The sequence below is a fragment of the Neohortaea acidophila genome (genome assembly GCF_010093505.1).
Source record: "Neohortaea acidophila strain CBS 113389 unplaced genomic scaffold BDY17scaffold_4, whole genome shotgun sequence".
NCBI lineage: Eukaryota > Fungi > Ascomycota > Dothideomycetes > Mycosphaerellales > Teratosphaeriaceae > Neohortaea > Neohortaea acidophila.
This window is the reverse complement of record NW_022985513.1, coordinates 1,058,885-1,077,496: the sequence shown is the minus strand read 5'-3', so window position 1 is coordinate 1,077,496 and position 18,612 is coordinate 1,058,885. Positions and strand designations below refer to the sequence as shown.

The following is an 18,612-nucleotide window of genomic DNA, read 5'->3' as shown; positions in this document are numbered from 1 at the left end:
TACCTTCTTCTTGTCTGGTGATGGCTTCTTTTTCTTCAGAGGGAGGAAAGCATCCCAGAGCGAGATGTTTGGGAGCTTATCCTTGGGTGGAAGGTTGTCGGCGTTTGCTACGGCAGCCGCGAGGTTGGTGGTACAACGGCCCATTGTGATGTGGGAGGGCGTGTGTGGGTGATCGTGCAAGTTGTGTGGGTGTTGTATTAAAGGGGACGAGAGCGACAGACGTCAACAATTGGCGAGGTTGGACCAGGTGGACATGAGTGGAAAGGCAACGAGGCGTCAACTTCACGTGAAGACTGCACTTACTCTGCATATGATCGATATTCAACCTATTCCAATGAGCACCCACCTTTTGAGGCTCGCACATTCAATGATATTCTTCAGCCTTGCCTGAGCGCACACTAGATTGTCCACCGGGGACATTGCGGTCGGCCAAGACTCACGCGCCAATAGCATTTCAGACATACGACATTCATTGTCATCTCGAACTGCCAGTTCCAGAAAACAGGGAGCTCAGAGGAGGCCCGTGGGGTGTCGTAGGACAATGCCTCAGTGTAGCGGTCGAGGCGACTGCTGCTCACGTGCTTCCTGCAGCACGTGCCCCCATCAGTCTTTCGGGTGTCGCCCTGACTGCCATCAACATTGAAAGTGTCGGGGATATTTGTCAGGTTATTCAGGCAGTCGAGTCGCATCGTATTATTGTGGTGGAGCCGAGAGCGAGGATGAGAAAAGCCGCGTGAAGTCGGCAATGATTGGAGTTGTTGAGTGCACGTGCCCGACCTGCACGGTGCCTCGAAAGCCGCTCCCATTGGCTGCGCATTCCTCCCTCCTTCACCCACGCCCGCCAGAAGAGACCAACCGTGGTGGACATGATGAGCACGCTGTCGCGTGCCCTTCTCTAGCACCCGCCAATCTTTCCCCTCGGGACTCCTCACCCTCCACCCACGCACGCTCGCATGCATGCCACCGCCAAGTATATCTCTCGTGTCTCCTAGCCCTCCTCCTCCCCGTCCCTCTCCCCTTCTCCCCTCGCCCAACGTGTCTTCCTACACCGAACATCTCTTCTACGCCCGCCGACCGAGCAGGGTGTCAGACGGCAACATGCCCAGGCCCAACCCCCCGCCTACTCCAGGCTCGTCAAGCGACTTGAGAGGGAAGGAGGGTGCCAATACGGCGCCGGTTTTCAACCTCCCTCCTACCGCCTTGCAAGACCATGAAGTCCCAAGCTCGACTTCTACCACCCCCTCCGCCAATGGCTCCGACTCTTCCTACCGACCTATTTCGCCCTCATCTCCTGCAGAATTGACAAGGAAGAGGACAGCGTCACAGACTGGCTCGACCATCACCAAAGATGACTTCTCACTACCTCCTCCACCCACGAGATCGAGGAAGATTATTCAGATGAAGCCCAAAGATACCGAACAAGACGGCCAGTCCGCGTCGCAAGCCACGCCAACTTCCCAAAACGGCGGCGGCAAGGCACAGAATACTTCCCAGTCCGGCGGCAAGAAGTCGCGCAACACTTCAAACACCACCGCAGCAGGGCGTAAGATCGCTCGCAAAACTGCACATAGTCTTATTGAGCGACGACGCAGATCAAAGATGAACGAGGAGTTTGGCGTGCTCAAAGACATGATTCCGGCGTGCAAAGGACAGGAGATGCACAAACTCGCCATCTTACAGGTACGTTCTTCTGCATTGCTGGATCGTCGCTGAAGGGCTAACATCGAGTGATAATCTGTAGGCGAGCATTGACTACCTACGCTACTTGGAACGGTGTGTAGCAGATCTCCAAACACAGCATAGCTCTCCAAGACAAGCGGGTGTGGCTCCACACTCGCGCATGGAGGAGAACGAAGAAGAAGAGGACGATGAAGACGAGGACGAAGACGAAGAAATGGAAGACGAGGACGACGACGACGAAGGACAACCGCAAGGCGAAACCACAGTCTCAACACCCGCCACCGCACCCCAAGACCGCTCAGCTTCGATGATCTCACTACCCTCACTCTCTCAAATCACCACAACGACAACAACCACAACCACCTCACCCTCCGCCTTCTCCCTCGGCGCCGGAGCACGCCACTACTCCATCTCCTCCGCCGCCTCGCAACCCAGCTACTCCCCCTATTTCCACTCCAACCAAACGTCCCCCGCTTTCGGACCACAACTATACCCCACCTCCTCCTACAGTACAGCCAAAGACCACATCGGCCTCGGCAGCCCGGCGATCAAACCTCTGGACTCCCAGCCGTACCCTTCTTCGCGTCACATAATCGACAGCAGCGGCTCCGAGGTATCAGAGAAGCGGCGGCGGACGGACAAGGAGCTCGATCGAGAGGCGACGGCGGCGTTGCTGATGTTGAATACGGATCGACGGAATTGGCGGGCGGGGCAGCAGGAGGGGGAGAGCGGGGGTGCAAGTCGCAGCAATGGAGGCGGAATGAGCGTTAGGGATCTTCTAAGCGGATGATGGATATACTCGTGTAGGAATAAGGAAATCAGATAGAAAGTGCCAAAAGCCTGTCCATTAGCGACTCACTGCAATCTCAAAAAACAAAAGCATGAACCCGTGGGTATCTTCCCTCTCAACCCCCCCAAAAGCTCCCAAACAAAATCCCCTTCACCGCCCAGCAGCGAAATTCATCCTCTCCTGCGCAACAAACACCTCCCCGACCGCAACGCGATCCACAAGCACAAAATTCGGATACCGCCCATACAACCCCGCACACACCTCCGCCTGCGCCCCAATACTCCCGGGCCCCTCCGCAGCATTGGTCTCCACATCGCGCGCATTATCGGGGACATCGATGCCCGTGGCCAGCACGTCGAGGTCGAGGAAGTGGTTCATGCCGTACATTCTCCCCTGCGCGCTCGCGCCGGGCGGCCGATTGATGCTGCATTCCGGGAAGAGGGGGTTGGTGGTGTCGTAGGGCGTTTCGAAGTAGTAGGTGGAGAATTCGGGGAGGATGTAGGGTGTTGTGGTTGTGTTGGCGCCGTAGTCCATTAGGGCTACGAGGCGGGTGTTGGCTTTTATCATTTGGGCTAGGGTCGGCCATTCGTCTAGTTGGAGCGTTTTGTTGGGTGCGTAGGCGTATTGTGATAGGTTGGTGGATTCGAAGGCGGCGGCGTACAGGCTGACGTCGTAGAAGCCGCCGTTGACGAGCAGGAGTGTTACGACGTCGTTGGGATTGGCGTCGAGCCAGCTTGCGAGGGTGGAGAGGTAGTCCGTCACGGGCCCGGCGTCGTACTCCCAGCAATACGTGTGGCAGAAATCGAGCTGGCCTAGTACATTCTGGTGCGCCTGCGCGGAGAAGAAGCGGATGCCGGCCGCGAGTTGGGCTTGGAGGTCGAGGCCTTGGTTGGCGGCTAGGTTGTCGGGGGTGCCGACGAAGGGAGAGTCGTGGGCGCCGATGAAGGTGATGTTGGAGTATTGGCGGTCGCAGAGGCGGCTGTCGCCGTTGCATGTTTGTGGTGCTGGTGGGTTGTTGAGTGGGAAGGCGACGGCGAGGGCAAGAAGAGTGGACAGGATTGCTAAGGACGGCATATTCGATAGGAGTGAAAGAGCATGGGTGTGCTGGTGGGACGGGTGTGTGTCGCCTAGGAAGGAAAGGATTATGTGGTATCCGAGGCTTGATTCAGGAATGGAATTCCAAGATCGAAAAGGGTGCGCGCTCGTTGTCGTCGAAGATCAAGCAAAACAAAGGGAAGAGAGGGGTGGAAGAGGATGATGAGGAGGCAAAGAGTGGAAGCATCGGGGCCCCGTCGAGGGTTTCATTCACGCTCAAGGACAGAGGTGATGACCGAAAAGCCGCGCATAGCAGCATACATGCCAAATCATGCGTGAGAATCAGGCGCCGCACCAGTGACATGGCACGAGGTGATCCATGTCCCGAGGGAGCCGAGCCACGCCGGCGGAACTGTCAAAGAAGCAACCAAGCATCTGTCAAGCCTCGCAGGCCGGGTGCCACCCACCCGTGGCGTCCTTTGAAAGAAACCAGTAGGACCGAGCAAAGGGTTGAGGACAAAGAGCGTATCAGGCATGATTGGGCGTTTGCCCTTCACGGACTGGTTCCCGTTGCGGCCGTGCAGGCGGAACGCGTTCGTGCTGGGACTCTACAAGCCCATCACACTCCAACGGGCGGCACATGCGACGAACGCACCACGCGGACGATCAATCGTGGATCGAGTTGCGACGCGGCTGATGTAACTCGATGCAGGTCGTGTTTCATAAGCTCTACTGAAGTGCTGACGGATTTGCCGGTTTGAGTTTGGCCAGCCGGGTGATGTCGATTGGCCGGGCTGGAAAATACACTTCATCTGCTGCAACACGTGCTCATTTCCGCGGCGAAGAGGATGAGGTGGACTCTACTTTCGCAGATCTTCAGGACTCGGATGTTCTTCGATACGAAGGTGTCTCCATTCGATTTGTGGAATTTGCCGCTTGCACGGTTGTTGCAGTTGCCCATTGTGGTCAAGATGGCCGGACTTGCTGCTGTCCAGAATTTCGTGATGCGGCGACGGAGTCGATAGGACACTCGTTGGCTGGCACCAGATTGCATGTGTAATCTCCACGGCCTGTGAGGATGGATTGACAGAACGGCCTCGCGTTGTTGATCTTCATGGATCGGGTAGTTCACACGCTTGTCAAACGTTCACGCCGTGGTCTTGCCGCCGCGTCCAGCGAATCCAAAGCCCCCTCTGCCGTTGTTTTCGGGACCGCGTGGTTGTCGAGCCGGTTGCTCCTCGAGTGGTGTTGTCTTCGTCTCCCGCTTGGGCAATCGTCTACCCATATCATCCGGGTCAAACAACTGCTTGTCACCGCCGGTTTGCCGCGCTGGCGATTGGTCGGCAGATGAAGAAGGTTGACTCTCTTGCCTCCCGTTCACCTTCACCCTCGCTCTCCGACCATCGCGTCCATGTGAACTCTCTCGTGAAGCAGGGGTGGCAGGAGCGGGACTGGGGGCTCCCATGATGCGCTCACGTGCCTCTGCGTACTTCCTCTGCTTCTCTTCTCTTTCCAGCTTGGCTTTTCGCTGCCGCTCCTCGAGCTCTGCCTCGCGCTGCTTGCGACTCTCTTCATCGCTGTCGCCGTCCTCCAGACTCAGCCCGCCGATCCCTCCTCTTTTCGCGATCACGGGTTTTCGACTAAGCAGCTGCACCTGTGGTTTGATTTCCTGTTTGAGAGGAACTGCGCCTTGTGCTTCGAGCCAGTGGAAGCGGTCAGGGTTCTCGGCGGAGTTCCAGAGCCGCTTCTGCTGTTCCAAGTGCTGGGCTCGTCGCTGGGCTTGGCTGAGTTTGGGCGCGGATTCTGGTGGTGGCGCTACATTGTCCTTTGACTTCTGCGATATGGTCAATGCTGTCCGCTCATGCAAAGCTTCTGGGGAAGAGTGCGTACGTCTGCGAGAGTCTCCCAGTCGTCATCCCAGGCGTCTGGTACCTTGCTCATGCCGGTGCGGTAGTATGATGGACTGAATGCCGGAGAGATGACTGTCGTGCTTTTGCGGGCCTTGACACCGATTTCTTGTCGGATGGCAGTCTGTTCATGGACACGGTGGAAGCTCGAAGTGACGAAGGAAGGAAGAAGTAGAGGTGGTGTTCCATGCCCTCCACCAACCCAAGATTTCGAGGGTCCGGCTGGCCCCGCGCACATCGTTCGCCCAATGCGGACAGTCTAGCGAGACAAGGCTCGGTACCTGACGTAGACGTCTGACTCTCAACTTTCGCGGCTGAAAGACAGCGAGCATGACTTCTCCGTTCTGAGGCCGTTTCTGCCTGCCTTACCATCAACGCTCTGACGCCCTCTTGTATCCGAATACAAGGCGCAGCGAAAACATATGCAGAGCCTGCAAGACTAGCAGGCACATGGCGGGTCCTCATACCGTAGGCGGCAGTGTCATGTCAGCCTTCAAGACAAGGGCGGCCTGTGACGAGTGCAGTATGTTCACATTGACCTCTTCCCCCTCATATTTCATCTAATCCGTTGTGGCGCCAGGAACGAAGAAGCTAAAGTGTCCCGGGGAACAACCACAATGCTCTCGATGTGTACGCGAAAACATCCCCTGCGTCTACTCTCCACAGAAACGAATGGGACGACCGAAGAAGAGACGCAGGACAGATGAGGCGGAAGAAGACGATGGCGGCCAGCATGCGAGCGATCCCACATCGAGCGTAGCATGGCCCGGAAACACCGATACCGATGCCTTCTGGAACACAGCTTTCGAGACTCAGCTTGGCGTACAACCCGACGCAGCTGACTGGAACTGGCCTGTCCCAGCTCTCACGCCCGACAGTGGCTCTTCATTAACCCACAACAACGCACCCGCCACCACTCCTCCCCTCCTGACTCTCCCACCAGAACTCCAGAACACAGCTACTCGATTCCCTCCACCAACCAACACAGACACATCCTCCGCCCTCCTCCTCGACCCCTCCCTCACCGGCCTCCCAACCTGCGCCTGCCTCTCCAACCTCTACCTCACCCTCTCCACCCTGTCAAGCATGGACCCCACCTTCCCTTTTCCCGCCTCCTTGCATCCTCTCCGCGAAGCAATGACCACCGCCTCCCAAGTTCTCGAATGCACAGAGTGCCCCAAGAAGTTCATCACGGGCGTGCAAAACACGCAGCTCGTCGGGACACTGCTCACGTCCATCGCCGAGCGCTTCGGCAAGATCCTGCTACGCATCACCGCCGATGCCGAGCGCGCTGAACGCGAGGGCGAGAAGAAGAGTCTCCCGCTCAGCTCGCTGTCGACTAGCACTTCACACCTGCATGCCGATTCCCTCGGCACGTGTCTGACGGCCTTTTCCGTCTCCCTCGAGCCTGCGGAGTGGCGACGCTTGGCCAAGAAGGTGGTGAGGGCGGAGGTGTACGGACCTCTAGATGATGCGGGCGGTGCTGGCGGCAACGGCGAGTTTGGGTGTTGCGCTCACTTCCTGGGCTTGACACGGCAAATGTCGGATCGGCAGCATCGATGGCACTCGGCGGACTTCGACATTCCCGATGACTTCCCTCGACACCCTGTTACAGGGCTGAAGTTGGGTGGGAAGAACGTCCCGAAGGAGGATCACATATGTCTGAAACTGGCGAACTTTGCAGAGAAGTTGGTAGAGGGGTTCGATTGGAGCTGAAATGATATGAGACGAACAATTCATTGAAAAGTGTATGATGTAGCTGTTCAAAGAGCCCTGACACTCATCCGTTGCCTTTTCGTAACTTGCTCAAAGCTGCCATCACTCCGTCATTCAGCGGATCGTCGTCCGGTTTCCTCTTTTTCGGTGAGTCTTTTGCTGGTTTAGGGACGACAGGCGCTCGCGAGGTCTGTGCCATCGCCGCTTCGGCTTCCGCAAATGCCTCGTCCTCGTCTATTGACTCTTCTTCGAAAAGCCTAGACCGCGGCCTTGCGTCGGCGTCTGCTGTCTTAGGCTGCTCCTCGCTCACACTTATGCTCCGCCGTAAAGGGCTGGGAGCGGCGAGCGTTGCGTTCGAGGCAGTGGCGTGTGCAGCAGGGGCGGGAGAACCACTTACTTCCCTACTCGCCGAGCCAGACCTTGAGTCTGGCACACTTTCCCTCGTCGCCTCCCTCGAGATGCCGCTCCTCTTCGCAGCTCGTTGGACTCGGAATGGCTCCCTGACAGCCTTGCACCACCGCTCCACCTTCTTCTCACCCCACCCCGCGATACCCGCCACGTCCTCATGCCTCGCATTGACCGCGGTCCGCAGCGTCCCAAACTGCGACACCAAACTCACCGCATCCGTCTTGTTGATGCTCCTCGGCGTCGTGACGAAGTCCACCATGCGATCGGAGTAAGCAGGGGACTGATGCTGGCGAATAGCAGTAGGCGTCGCATGCTCAAACTGCTTGAACAACTCCAGATACCTGCCGCCCTCCTGCGACGACCAGCACAGGATGAGCGTGACGTTGTTGATGAGCGACGTCTTGCTCAGCTCGCGCAGCGCCTCCTCGTGGTTCTGGATGTCGACCATGACCAGCACGATGCGCAGCGCGTACTTGCCCTGCAAGCCCTTGATGCGCGTGTAGATGTACTCGGGGTGCAGGCGGTGGTATTTGAGAGAGAGGAAGAGGGCGCACGTCGTCAGGCCTAGCACGTAGTCGGCGGGGATGTCGCCGTATTCCCACGGTACGGATTTGATGTTGGCCAGGACGGGGTTGCCTTTTTGCCGGGGGGAGACGATGATGGTGCTGGGTCCGGTGCGTTTGGGTAGGGCTTGGGGTTTTGGCTGGACTACGCCTGGTTTGGGCGCTGTGGTAGTGGGGGCAGACTGTCGGTCTGGATTTGCGTTTGGGCGAGGCCATGAGGCGGAGATGGGTGGGTTGGCGGAGGTTGATTGATTTCCGCCGTTGCTCGGCCCTGCACCAGTCGCGGCGGATGGCGCTGTCCCGTTCTCCATTATGTGCTGTTGTCTCTCCGCGATGGCGGAGATAATGTGCGCCACCGCGTTAAATTGTTTGTTACATGCGTCCAGCCGCTGTGATGAGTCGAGATGTGAGGTCTCTCGAAATCCCAAAGCGGCAAGACTCGCTTACTCCACCCCTGCACGCTAGTCTTTTCTAGAGCGGCCACGGCGGGCGATCCCGAAGGCGCGGGACAATAGGGCAGGAGCAGGGCAGGAGCAGGGCGTGGGCGTGTGATCGGCAAGCGACGCCTCTTCGCACCTCATCAGCGGCGCCCTCGTTCCATCACATCCACACCCACCTCCCTCCGCACCCTCGCTCCCCTCTCCCCTTCTCCCTTACGACCATTGAGACACCATCGAGTGGTGACTGCCGACAGCGCAACCTCCCTCTGCAACCTTCACTGCAGCACGACCACGGCCGAATGACAACACGCCCGTGAACCCACCGGCATTCCGCACGCTCTCGGGGGTTGAGCATCTGCTCTCCATCCACCTATACACCCTCGCTTGCGCATCCTCACGTCTACATTCACTACACCGCACCACACCTTCACCGCAATGGCGACTCCCAAGCGGGCCGCCTCCAACTCCCCTTTGGACGACGAAGAAGGCCCCTCTCCCAAGCGACAGCGCCGCTCCTACTCGCCTGATTCCCCATCCCTACCAAGCGAGACCAAAGCCTCCGCCACCTCTCCTCAACCCCCGCAAACACCCCCGCCGAGCGTTCACATGTCGCCGGAAGCACAGGCGCAGCAATTGCCGGGCTTGGGGCTGTTGGGCGCGGCGGGTAGTAATGCGGGCAGCACTGCGGGCTCAGTCACGTTCCCGACACCGCCCAGCACCGCCGGCCTGCACAGTCAGATTATGGCGAGAGGTGCGAGTAGTGAGGGTATTTCCGACAGTGATGGACAGGCGCCGCGCGCTACAATTCAGATCGACTCTACGGACGCACGCGACGTGCCAATGGCGGGCACAGATGAATCGGACGCCGAGCACAGACGGAGCGACCATGAGCGGCAAGACACCGTCTCCGCTCTGCCTTCTGCGAATGTGCTCTACAAACTGCACACCTCATGTAAGTATCCTGCTTCGCAGCGGCTACAGATCTTGTATCAGCTTGACTAAACTTCCTCGCCCAACAGCAGTCCCTCCATCCGCACCGCACCCGTCACAGGACCTCATCTCACTCTACTCTCTCAACCGCCTGCAGGCATCAGTAGCACGCCGCGACCCCGTCACGGGCGCCAAGATTAACAAACTGCGCAAGTCTTATGAAGGCAAAGTCAAGGAACTGGGCTTGGAAGGTCGTAACAAGGCCAGCAAAACCGAAGGGATCTTGGATGGTCTAGTAGACCCAGGCTGGGACGTGCCTTTAGCGGACGGTCGGATAGCGTGGGACGGGGGCATGTTCGCCGATCCGCCCCTCTTGGGAGCAGACGAAGGTGCCAGCGCGATCGGGAAGATTGAAGCCTTATTGGGCACGGCGCTGGACCTGCGACCCGGTCATTTGCCAGCAGGCGAGCACAACGGATGGAAGAACCTCCTGGGCCTGGACGACGCGACTCTAATGAATCCCACCAAGCTCGCCGCTTCCCCTCAAAGCGCAACAGCATCTGGTCCGCTCGGCGTACCTCGCACCGCCGCCTCCAACCTTCTCTCCAAAACCACACCCTCGGGCGCACTCCGCAACTCCGCCCCGTCCTCCCCACACGCACATCTGTCTTCCGCCTCTCGGCCGGATCGGGCTGGCAAGAAGCGGAGGTACGACGAGAGCAGCTACGCGGGCTATCAGGAAGGATATGACGACGATGGGTACAGCACTGGGGGTATGGATGATTCCACGGGCGGGAGGAGAGGGAGTGGAGGTGGGGCCAAGAGGCAGAAGATGCGAAAGGTGAGCTCTCGAACCCCGACTGGCTTTTGTTCTTGATCCCCGGTCTTTTGCGCGACGGCTTCTGGTGGCAGAGAAGCATGGCGAGCTCGTTTGGCTTGAAGGGAGAACATGCGTATAATATGCGTATGCTCTACTTCATGCCTAACGTCCATGCTCCTCATACACCTCCTCGCTCAAAGCCCAACCGTCCAAAACACTACTGTCAACCCCAACGTCCATCCACTAACCACACAAAATCAGGACTTCCCCCCCTCAGCCAGCGCCTCCACCTCGCCCCCCTTCGCCACCAACCCCAGCGCAAACAACGGCATGGTAGGCGTGCGAAGCTCGTAGCCTAGTCTCGCCGTCCATGCCTCACGATCCCGCCTTCTCATCTTATTAACGGAAACTCCCAATGGCATACGACAAAAGTGGCCCCTTTTCCCCGACTTCCCTGCTTTCGATTTTGATCTTGTTTGGGCTGTGGGTGGCCGGAGTGGGTAGAGGTGGTCGCGTTCCGTTCGAATTATACCCCTTCTTTCACTTTTCTTCTTTCGTTCTTTCTTGCTGTTTGTAAGGAAAGGGAGCGTGCTTCGCTGTACACGAGCGAGACGGGAATGAACACCTAGCAAAGGAATTGCAAGAGGATGGATGCACGGGGTAGACGATACGACGGAAACGTAGTGTGCGATTGTCAATCAAAACTACAAATCTACCTACGAAAATGCTGCGAGATCAAATTCTCCCTCCCGTAGAAAGCGAGTCATCTTCTCGCCTTGTCATGGTATGGCGGCAGGGTAGTCGGGGGAAGAATGCCTGGTGGCGACTGATGACTTTGTTTGAATGGTATGTAAAAAAGACCGGGTGTATCAATCCTCCCAAACAGCTCTTCGCTCATCAAAAAAAAGAATGGAACCTGGAATTTCCTCCTCTTCCTCACGCCACGCTCGGAAAAATAACACAGACAGAAGGAAAGGCATCCGCTCATACGCACACGCTCTCTCTCTCCTTCGACTTGGCCATCGACTCGATATCCCTCCATGGGAGTCTAGGAGTGCCGCTCCTCGGATGCGGGAGGATGATAGATGCCTTGTAGGGCATCATTCGTCTCCAAAGGGCGCGAGTTCTCATCCCGACTCTGCACCATTCCACCATCTTCAACATTGGCGGTATGCGAATCGGGCACACATTCCACCACACCTCCCGTGCGGACAACATAATCCGTTGCCTCCTCCCCGCCGCCCTCCAAACCCCGCTGCTGGTCCGCTGGCCGCAGCCCCTCCCCTTCCTTCCCCCCAGCACCAACAAAAACCGGCACCGCAACATCCACACATCCCCTCCCATCCGCCAGCGTGCGATGCACGCCCAACAACTCCACCCGAGGCAACAAACGCCCGCAAACCATACACGTCCACCCGAAACCAGGCGTGTACCGGAAACCAGGCAGGGCCCTTTGGAGAGCGGGCGGAGGGGCAGGCGGGTCGATGAGGGGTTTCCGCTTGCCCTGCCGGAGGAGGGAGGGGCCTTCGCGCATGGCGGCGAAGGGGTCGGTGTCGCGGGGTGCATCGGCGCGGCCTTTGCCTTTGCGTCTGTTGCGGGTTTTGTGGGCGCGGGCGACGGAGGCGAGGTCGGGGCCGGGGTGGTGGGGTTCGGGTTGCGGGGCCGGGGGTATTTGTGCTGGGTGGTAGTGAGGGAAGGCGGGGTTGCTGGGGCCCGCAACGGAGTCTGTAGTTTCCCAGAATGCAATGTCTTGCGGGACTGGGTTTGAAGCGCTGGCTGTCTGCGCCATTGGATTTGGAACGTCCTGCCACGTATTCGTTCCGTTGAAGGCCTAGGCAACACTGTTCAGCAAACTTCAAGTCTGATACAGATCCCAAGCATTGGATTTCGGCGGTACGGCATTCTCCTCATCCAGCGTGTCCTGCACCACGGGTCCACTGTAGCCCGTCCAAGCCGCGAATTGGTGGCCCGGGGCGGTGCTGCTGCCCGCATTCGGGGGGCTTTGGTAGAAGGGCTCGTTGAAGTTGAACGTCTGCTGCGGGGGTGAGGCCGAGGCGTACGACTGTTGCTGCTGCGGGTCTTGCTGCAGCTGGGTGTAGACCGAGTCGTGCGGGACGTGGAATTGCTGCTGTTGTTGCTGCGGATACGCGTCGGGCTGGGGCGGGTACATGGATGGGCTGAGACGCTGGCCGACGCCGGGATCGACAAAGCTGAGCGTTTGTTGCAGGTCGGGTGGGGATTGTTGTTGGTAGCCGTTAGCCATGTGCTGCGGAGGCGTGCTGTAGGAGATGCTCCCGTTGCTACTAGGATGCGAGGAGACGGAACCGGCCCACACGCTACGTTTGCGCATCGAATCCTGCGGAGCCCAAACGCTTTGCTTTCGCATGCCTTTCATCTCGTCGATCTCGCGGAGGCGTTGCTGTAGTTGCTCTAGCATGGGGTTGGCTTCTTTTTGGAACCGTTGGGTCCAGCTAGGGGGTTGTTAGTGGTGACCGAGGATGGACAGTAGTGGAACATACCTCATGTAACCCCATCGGATGCCCAAGAGCTCCAAGCACTTCGAGATATTCTTGATGCAATTGATGCTACGAATAGCGTTATACCGCCGCACTGTCTCTCCGGGAGGCAAGGAAACAGGGGGAACTGGGGGTGGAGCAGCAGCAGTGGGCTTTACCTCCGGATGCTGCGGAACAAAGCCATCGAGTAATAGATCGGTGTTGTGCTGTAGTACGTCCAAGAACTGCCGGCCAACCATGGTCGCTCTCATCGCATCGTAGAAGTTGACAGGAGCGATGTACGATTCCGTGGTGATGGCGGAGAGCAAGAGCTCAGCATACTGAATGCAGTACTCGAAGATGAGCTTTTGTGCGAATGGAACGACCTGCGGGGCGCGCGGTGATGGAGAGAGGACGTAGATGTAGGAGTAAAGCAGATCCAGCAGAAAAAAGGCTCGCAAACTTGCTGGCGTGGTAGAGGACAAGCCGTCGAACCACGTGCGCATGGCGGCGCACTTGTCCCAGATATACGAATATGGGTCTGGCCACGATTCGCGCCCGGACTGGAATAGGTCGGTGTACCATGCGGATTGGATCTGGCGAAGGGAGACAAGTTCGAGGGCGTGCTCGTGGCCCGCCCGAAATACATTCTGTTGCTGAGTCGAATTTGACGACTTTGGGGTTGGCGGGGCGGAGCTGGGTAGCTTGTGGAATGGAACCTTGACCTTTGCGCTGTCGTCGGAGAAGGAGAATGCGCGAGTTTGGACCAGGGAGGTGGCTCGATCGAGTGCATAGATGCAGTGGAAGACTTTGCGGCGGAGTTCGAGCTTGCTTCTGCTCATGGGCGCGCCTTTGGGGGGGTCTTGATGGAGGCCCAGGTCGGCCATTGCGCGTGACACGGCGCCAATCAGACTCCACGAATCGAAATGATGCGGGTCCAGCGTGGCATACTGGGTGAGGAGGAGCAGCGCTTGCACGCCCGAGATGTTACCCGGATGTAGTACGTACTCTGCGAACTCCAGCGCAGCACAGACATGCCCGATGCTTTCCAAGTAGTTCCAGTCACCGCGCTCAGTGGATTTGGAGGCATGCGCGATTGCTAGAACCATTCGGACCATCCAGTGATCCAGGGCGCTGGTTTTTGAGACATCCTGAGCGTAGATGTTCTCCACAGAGCCGTAGAAGCTGCTCTCATCAAACATGGGAAGTAATGAGAAGATATTGTCCAGGTAGTGTTGGATGAGCTCGACAGCCGCCTGCCGATTAGGCAAGGATTGGCCTCTGGCCTTGGGTAACGGGTCTTTGGTGCATGCTGAAAGAACGAGACGCGCGTAGGACATGGCGGTGGTGAACCCATAGAAATCACGCGCCGTGGCATTGACGGAGAGGAAGCCAAAATCCGAGACGAGGTCGTCAATGGCCGACACCTCGCGTCGCCTCAGCTTTCTGCTGTTGTTGGGCGTCGGCGGCTCCTGAGCCTGGGATGTCCTTCGTGAAGACATGTCATCGTCGACGACGGAGATGACGGAGGGCTTCCTTGCCTGCGCCTCCTCCAGCTTCACCAGCAGCCGGTCGATGCGAGTCTCCAGAGTCGAAACATAGCTGCGCTCCTTACCTCTCGCAAACTGGTCATTCGTACTCGTGCACTCGGCGGCTCGACCGTTCTTCTCGCATGACGTGCAAGCGGGCAATTTCCCGTCGCATTTGATCTTGGCATTCCGGCAGCGACTGCAGGCCTGGAAGGGAGAGTCAGCGGAGTGTATCAAGGCATGCTGGGGGATGGGTGGAGTGACGCGTACAGCGACTGGCCGGCTGACCTTGAGCACCGGCGTTTCGAGCGGGATTAAAGACATGGCGGCTTGCTCGGCTATGGCGCATCGCTGTCAGCAAACATGTCGCCTCCGTGTGCTGTCACGAGGGCATGCGTAGGCGAGAGGAAGGAAGAAGGCGAGGGCCGGCGCATCAGCACGGAGCAATGGCAGCCGCTTGCGCTTCAGCGGAAGAGACGGGAGAGCGGCGGCGATGGACGACGGCGAGACTGGCGGACAGCGATGCGGCTGAAGCGCGGCGGGATGGGGGAAAGACGAGACGAGGGAGGTGGTGGACGTACGTTGAGGCACAGCCTTAGAGCGACTAACGCAGCCCTGCCGGACATAGGAGTGCCAAGCCGAGCAAAGCGCAGGGGATGGATGGGATGGCGTCACGGGGAACTCGGGGCCTCGGAGGATGGGCGTCGTTAGGGCGAGGGGGAGCAGAAGCGGCGGATTGAAGAGGACGGGAGGAGGTTGGTCGCATCAACCTCGAGGTTCCACCCGCGCCGGCACGAGGGTCCTCCGCGTGCCGTGTGGAGTGCTTGCCCGACCTGGCCGTTTGATAATTTGACAACCAGCACGAGCCCACGGCAGGCAGGCAGAGATGAGGCAAACTCGGGCAAAGAACTGATGGGACTGCGCGTCGACTTGACTTCTCCCACACTTCCGCTCCGCCTCGACATTTGCCCGGGCAGTCACGTTATGTCCCGTACCACTATTTGGCAACGGCGACCCACGGGGTTCTTACTCAATGCGGAGTCATGCTCCTCTCCCGAGTGTGGGGTGGGCTGATCATCGAATACCAGCATTCAGATGTCGTAAAGAGTACGATTGCGTGTTGAAGAAGAATGGATGTCACAAGATAGACAACCTTGGTGGCATTTCGAACAGGGCTGATATATACTTGATCACTTGTGTCTAAAATCCACCTCTCTTTCCCCCCAACCCCCACTATCTACATGTACCTTGCATTGAAATGGCCTAAGGAATCAAAATGGCCCGTCCACGCACCTTGCCATTCGACAAATCGTCAATCGCCTGCTGGAACTCGCTCAGCTTGTACTTGGCCGTGTGCAGCTTCACCTTGCCCTGCGCCGCCAGGATCATCAGCTCCTGCAAATCATTGTACGAGCCGACGAGATTGCCGATAAAGTTGATCTCCGTCGAGATGATGTCGATGGTCGGGATGTCGAGGTTCTCGCCGTAGCCGACAATGTAGTAGTTGCCCGCGCGCTGCAGCATCTGGATGCCCGTCTTCATCGACCCGCCCTCGCACACGAAATCGATGATGGCCTCGGCGCCCTGTCCGCCCGTCAACTCCTTCACCTTTTCTACAAACTTGCCTTCTTTGTCGGCCTCGATGGTGTGGTCCGCGCCGAGCTGCTTAGCCAGTTTGAGAGCTTCGGGGTTCTGATCGACGACCACAAGCGTGGCTCCGCTGATGGCCTTCAGCACCTGGATTCCAATATGTCCGAGTCCGCCGGCTCCAATGCACACGCACACCTGACCCGGGCGGAGCACTCTGGCCGCCTTGGCCGCCGCATGGTACGCCGTCAATCCAGCATCGGCGAGGGCAGCCACGTCCGCAGGCTCCAGAGAATCGTCAAGCTTCACACAGCTGCGAGCACCCGTCTTTAAATACTCCGCGTACCCTCCGTTGACATTGATGCCCGGGAAAGTGCCATTGGAGCAGTGCACGTCATCACCAAGTCGACACGCCTTGCACAGCCCGCAAGTATTGAGCGGATGGAGAATGACCTTGTCCCCAACCTTGACATTCGTCACCGCATCGCCAATAGCATGCACCCACCCGGCATTCTCGTGTCCAATAGTATACGGCAACGTCACGCCGGACTTGGCTTCCCATTGTCCTGCGAGGGGTTGGGGGTAAGTTGAGTGTGGTAGGAACTCGGGGTAAGAGGGACTGCTCACCTTCGAGAATATGAATGTCCGTTCGACACACGCCCGCCGCGCCAATCTTGACAATCACGTCGAGCGCGCCCTCGATCTTCGGCTCCGGCTCCTGCTCCTCCATCTTGAGGTTCTCATGGTACCCGACGACTTTGACGGCCTTCATCTTGCTGGTCTCGTCCTGGCAAAAGCAACAAGGGAAGTGAAGTTGATCTCAAGGTGTATTATCGATGCTTTCCTCCGACAATGCGAGATCTTCTAAGATTTATAAGAATGATGTCTTCTCTCTGGATCAAATCGGTCAAAAAAGGAACATCAACACGCCAAATGTTCCAGAGCTCTTCCAGGCTCCACGCTAGAGCGGGGTACGGCGGGCTGGCTGCTGCGGGCAATCCAGACTCGGTCTGTGGCCCTCCCTTCTGCCGCTGCCACTCCACTCAATACCCACATCGTTGGCCTCTGGTCAATTGCCGATGTATTACACGCCCATACTGACTCGAATGTGGCTTGGTGATTTGAGTTAACCGTCAAGCGTGGCAGAGGCGCTGCTTCGTTGGGCTCTGTACAACTTCTGATGCTAGTGAAGGAAGATCTGGCCATTGGCTGGTCAGATAGTATGAGGAAAGGAACAGAGGGTAACTGATGAGTCCCAATAGTTCAGTCCGATAACTCCGTCCCAGATATGGTATCTAAATCTCCATCGGCATCAAGCGTTTCATTGCGTCCTCAAGTATCTCCCACACATCACCCCTTCTCCTCCCCCTCAAACACCAAAGCATTCACCACATGCCCGCGCATCCAAAGCGTCTGCTCAAGCGCGGCGCGCTCATCAAGCGTCTGCCCCAAATACACCAGCCGCACCCTCTTCCCCCCGCCCAACTGCTGCTGCACCAGGCGCGCAATCTCGGCGATCTTCTGCTTCATGCCGACGTTGAGCACCACGTCGGTGCCCGTATGGCTCAAGCGGGCGGTGAAGACGACCAGCTCCCCGGGATCCTCGGCGCGCCCTTTGCCCTTCTCCTCCCGCCGGCGCTGTAATTGCTGTTGTCGCTGCGAAGCGCTCGTGATTCCATCCGCGTCGTACTCTTCGTCGTCTTCCGACGTCCCTAGTTCCCCCTCATCATACTCCTCCTCCTCCTTCTCCAGCCCGCTATCCTCAATAATATCCTCCGGATCCGTAACCACCCATCCAGGCAATTCGTACAAAACGCCCCTCTCGTCAAACACGCCTCCCCGCTCCTTATGCCTTCCCCTCTCCCTCACAATCCGCCCAGTAGGACAAGTGAGATTCAACGCAGTCAGAATCCCCTGCGCCTCCGCGACTTCGAACTTGCGCAGCAAATCGCACACAAGCCGCAGCGCAGCCCAGATCTCCGCGCTGCCGGTCACCCGCGTGTCGAAGAAGGCTTCGCGCTCGCGCTCGAGGTGTTTGCGCGTCCACGGGGGTAGGTGGTGCGAGACTTTCGCGGGGCTGCGGGCGGGGGGTGAGCAGGAGCGGATGGGGGCGTCGGGGCGCGAGGTGATGGGGATTTGGGTTGTGGAGGGGCCGCTGGGGCGGATAGTGGTGGAGGTGGTGGTGGTGGGTGAGAGCGCATTGCGGGGCGTGGATGTCGTGCGTCCTCCTGCTGTGGATGTGGTGGTGGGGTTCGTTATTGACGTCGTGCCGGGTGGCCGCGGGGCGTCATGTTCTGCTGCATCTCGGGATTGGCAGCAGCCCTGTGGGAAGGAACAGAGGGAGTTAGTACCGGTCAGAGGACTCGAGGATCGCGCATACCATGGCTGCTCATGCTGACTCGGAGTCGCAACCCCTTCCTCGTCTGTACCCGCACGATCGCGTGCCTGGGTGTGAACACACACCTCCGACTCTCCGGGTCCGGACGGTACAGTAACTGACTAACGAGCGCGGCACAGAGAGTCCCCCTCTCCCCAAACGTGTCACAGAAGAAGAAGAAGTTGAACGCGGGCCAACACCAAAGTATGTACACCGCAAGCAAGAAATGGAGCGCGCACAAAAGGCGAAAGGCGAAAGACGAAAGTGAGCCGCTTCAATGGGGCACGATGATGAATAATTCACACAATCCAGTTCATCACATGCGAGAACGGCAA

At 58.2% G+C, this 18,612-nt stretch overlaps 9 protein-coding genes across 9 annotated transcripts; 3 read left to right on the top strand and 6 right to left on the bottom strand.

Annotated features, from left to right (window-relative positions):
* Positions 1-832: 832 nt before the first annotated feature.
* On the top strand, positions 833-2,545 carry BDY17DRAFT_125887 (uncharacterized protein). The gene is made up of 2 exons (XM_033729363.1): positions 833-1,680; positions 1,742-2,545. Exons 1-2 carry the CDS (start codon positions 958-960, stop codon positions 2,468-2,470), a joined length of 1,452 nt encoding a protein of 483 aa, XP_033590889.1. The 5' UTR covers positions 833-957; the 3' UTR covers positions 2,471-2,545.
* BDY17DRAFT_125884 (PLC-like phosphodiesterase) lies at positions 2,167-3,705 on the bottom strand. The gene has a single exon (XM_033729362.1). It carries the CDS (start codon positions 3,542-3,544, stop codon positions 2,621-2,623), a length of 924 nt encoding a protein of 307 aa, XP_033590888.1. The 5' UTR covers positions 3,545-3,705; the 3' UTR covers positions 2,167-2,620.
* Positions 3,706-4,652: 947 nt separating this feature from the next.
* On the bottom strand, positions 4,653-5,446 carry BDY17DRAFT_323182 (uncharacterized protein; the record flags this gene model as incomplete). The annotated part of the gene is made up of 2 exons (XM_033736964.1): positions 4,653-5,339; positions 5,396-5,446. 2 exons carry the CDS (start codon positions 5,444-5,446, stop codon positions 4,653-4,655), a joined length of 738 nt encoding a protein of 245 aa, XP_033590887.1.
* A 268-nt stretch (positions 5,447-5,714) lies between these two features.
* On the top strand, positions 5,715-7,165 carry BDY17DRAFT_295402 (uncharacterized protein). The gene is made up of 2 exons (XM_033733290.1): positions 5,715-5,935; positions 5,993-7,165. Exons 1-2 carry the CDS (start codon positions 5,863-5,865, stop codon positions 7,126-7,128), a joined length of 1,209 nt encoding a protein of 402 aa, XP_033590886.1. The 5' UTR covers positions 5,715-5,862; the 3' UTR covers positions 7,129-7,165.
* BDY17DRAFT_295400 (restriction endonuclease type II-like protein) lies at positions 7,166-8,508 on the bottom strand. Its single transcript, XM_033733289.1, has one exon. It carries the CDS (start codon positions 8,408-8,410, stop codon positions 7,193-7,195), a length of 1,218 nt encoding a protein of 405 aa, XP_033590885.1. The 5' UTR covers positions 8,411-8,508; the 3' UTR covers positions 7,166-7,192.
* Positions 8,509-8,870: 362 nt separating this feature from the next.
* BDY17DRAFT_125856 (Rox3 mediator complex subunit-domain-containing protein) lies at positions 8,871-11,031 on the top strand. The gene is made up of 3 exons (XM_033729360.1): positions 8,871-9,491; positions 9,562-10,310; positions 10,551-11,031. Exons 1-3 carry the CDS (start codon positions 8,975-8,977, stop codon positions 10,641-10,643), a joined length of 1,359 nt encoding a protein of 452 aa, XP_033590884.1. The 5' UTR covers positions 8,871-8,974; the 3' UTR covers positions 10,644-11,031.
* Positions 11,032-11,960: 929 nt separating this feature from the next.
* On the bottom strand, positions 11,961-14,823 carry BDY17DRAFT_125866 (fungal-specific transcription factor domain-containing protein). The gene is made up of 3 exons (XM_033729361.1): positions 14,584-14,823; positions 12,809-14,520; positions 11,961-12,760 (listed from the first exon to the last, which is right to left on the bottom strand). Exons 1-3 carry the CDS (start codon positions 14,635-14,637, stop codon positions 12,145-12,147), a joined length of 2,382 nt encoding a protein of 793 aa, XP_033590883.1. The 5' UTR covers positions 14,638-14,823; the 3' UTR covers positions 11,961-12,144.
* A 609-nt stretch (positions 14,824-15,432) lies between these two features.
* On the bottom strand, positions 15,433-16,798 carry BDY17DRAFT_295392 (alcohol dehydrogenase). Its single transcript, XM_033733288.1, has 2 exons — positions 16,528-16,798; positions 15,433-16,466 (listed from the first exon to the last, which is right to left on the bottom strand). The coding sequence occupies exons 1-2, from the start codon at positions 16,670-16,672 to the stop codon at positions 15,577-15,579; spliced, it is 1,035 nt and encodes a 344-aa protein (XP_033590882.1). The 5' UTR covers positions 16,673-16,798; the 3' UTR covers positions 15,433-15,576.
* Positions 16,799-17,250: 452 nt separating this feature from the next.
* Positions 17,251-18,283, bottom strand: BDY17DRAFT_309582 (uncharacterized protein; the record flags this gene model as incomplete). Its single annotated transcript, XM_033735348.1, has 2 exons — positions 17,251-18,222; positions 18,281-18,283. The coding sequence occupies 2 exons, from the start codon at positions 18,281-18,283 to the stop codon at positions 17,251-17,253; spliced, it is 975 nt and encodes a 324-aa protein (XP_033590881.1).
* Positions 18,284-18,612: the final 329 nt, after the last annotated feature.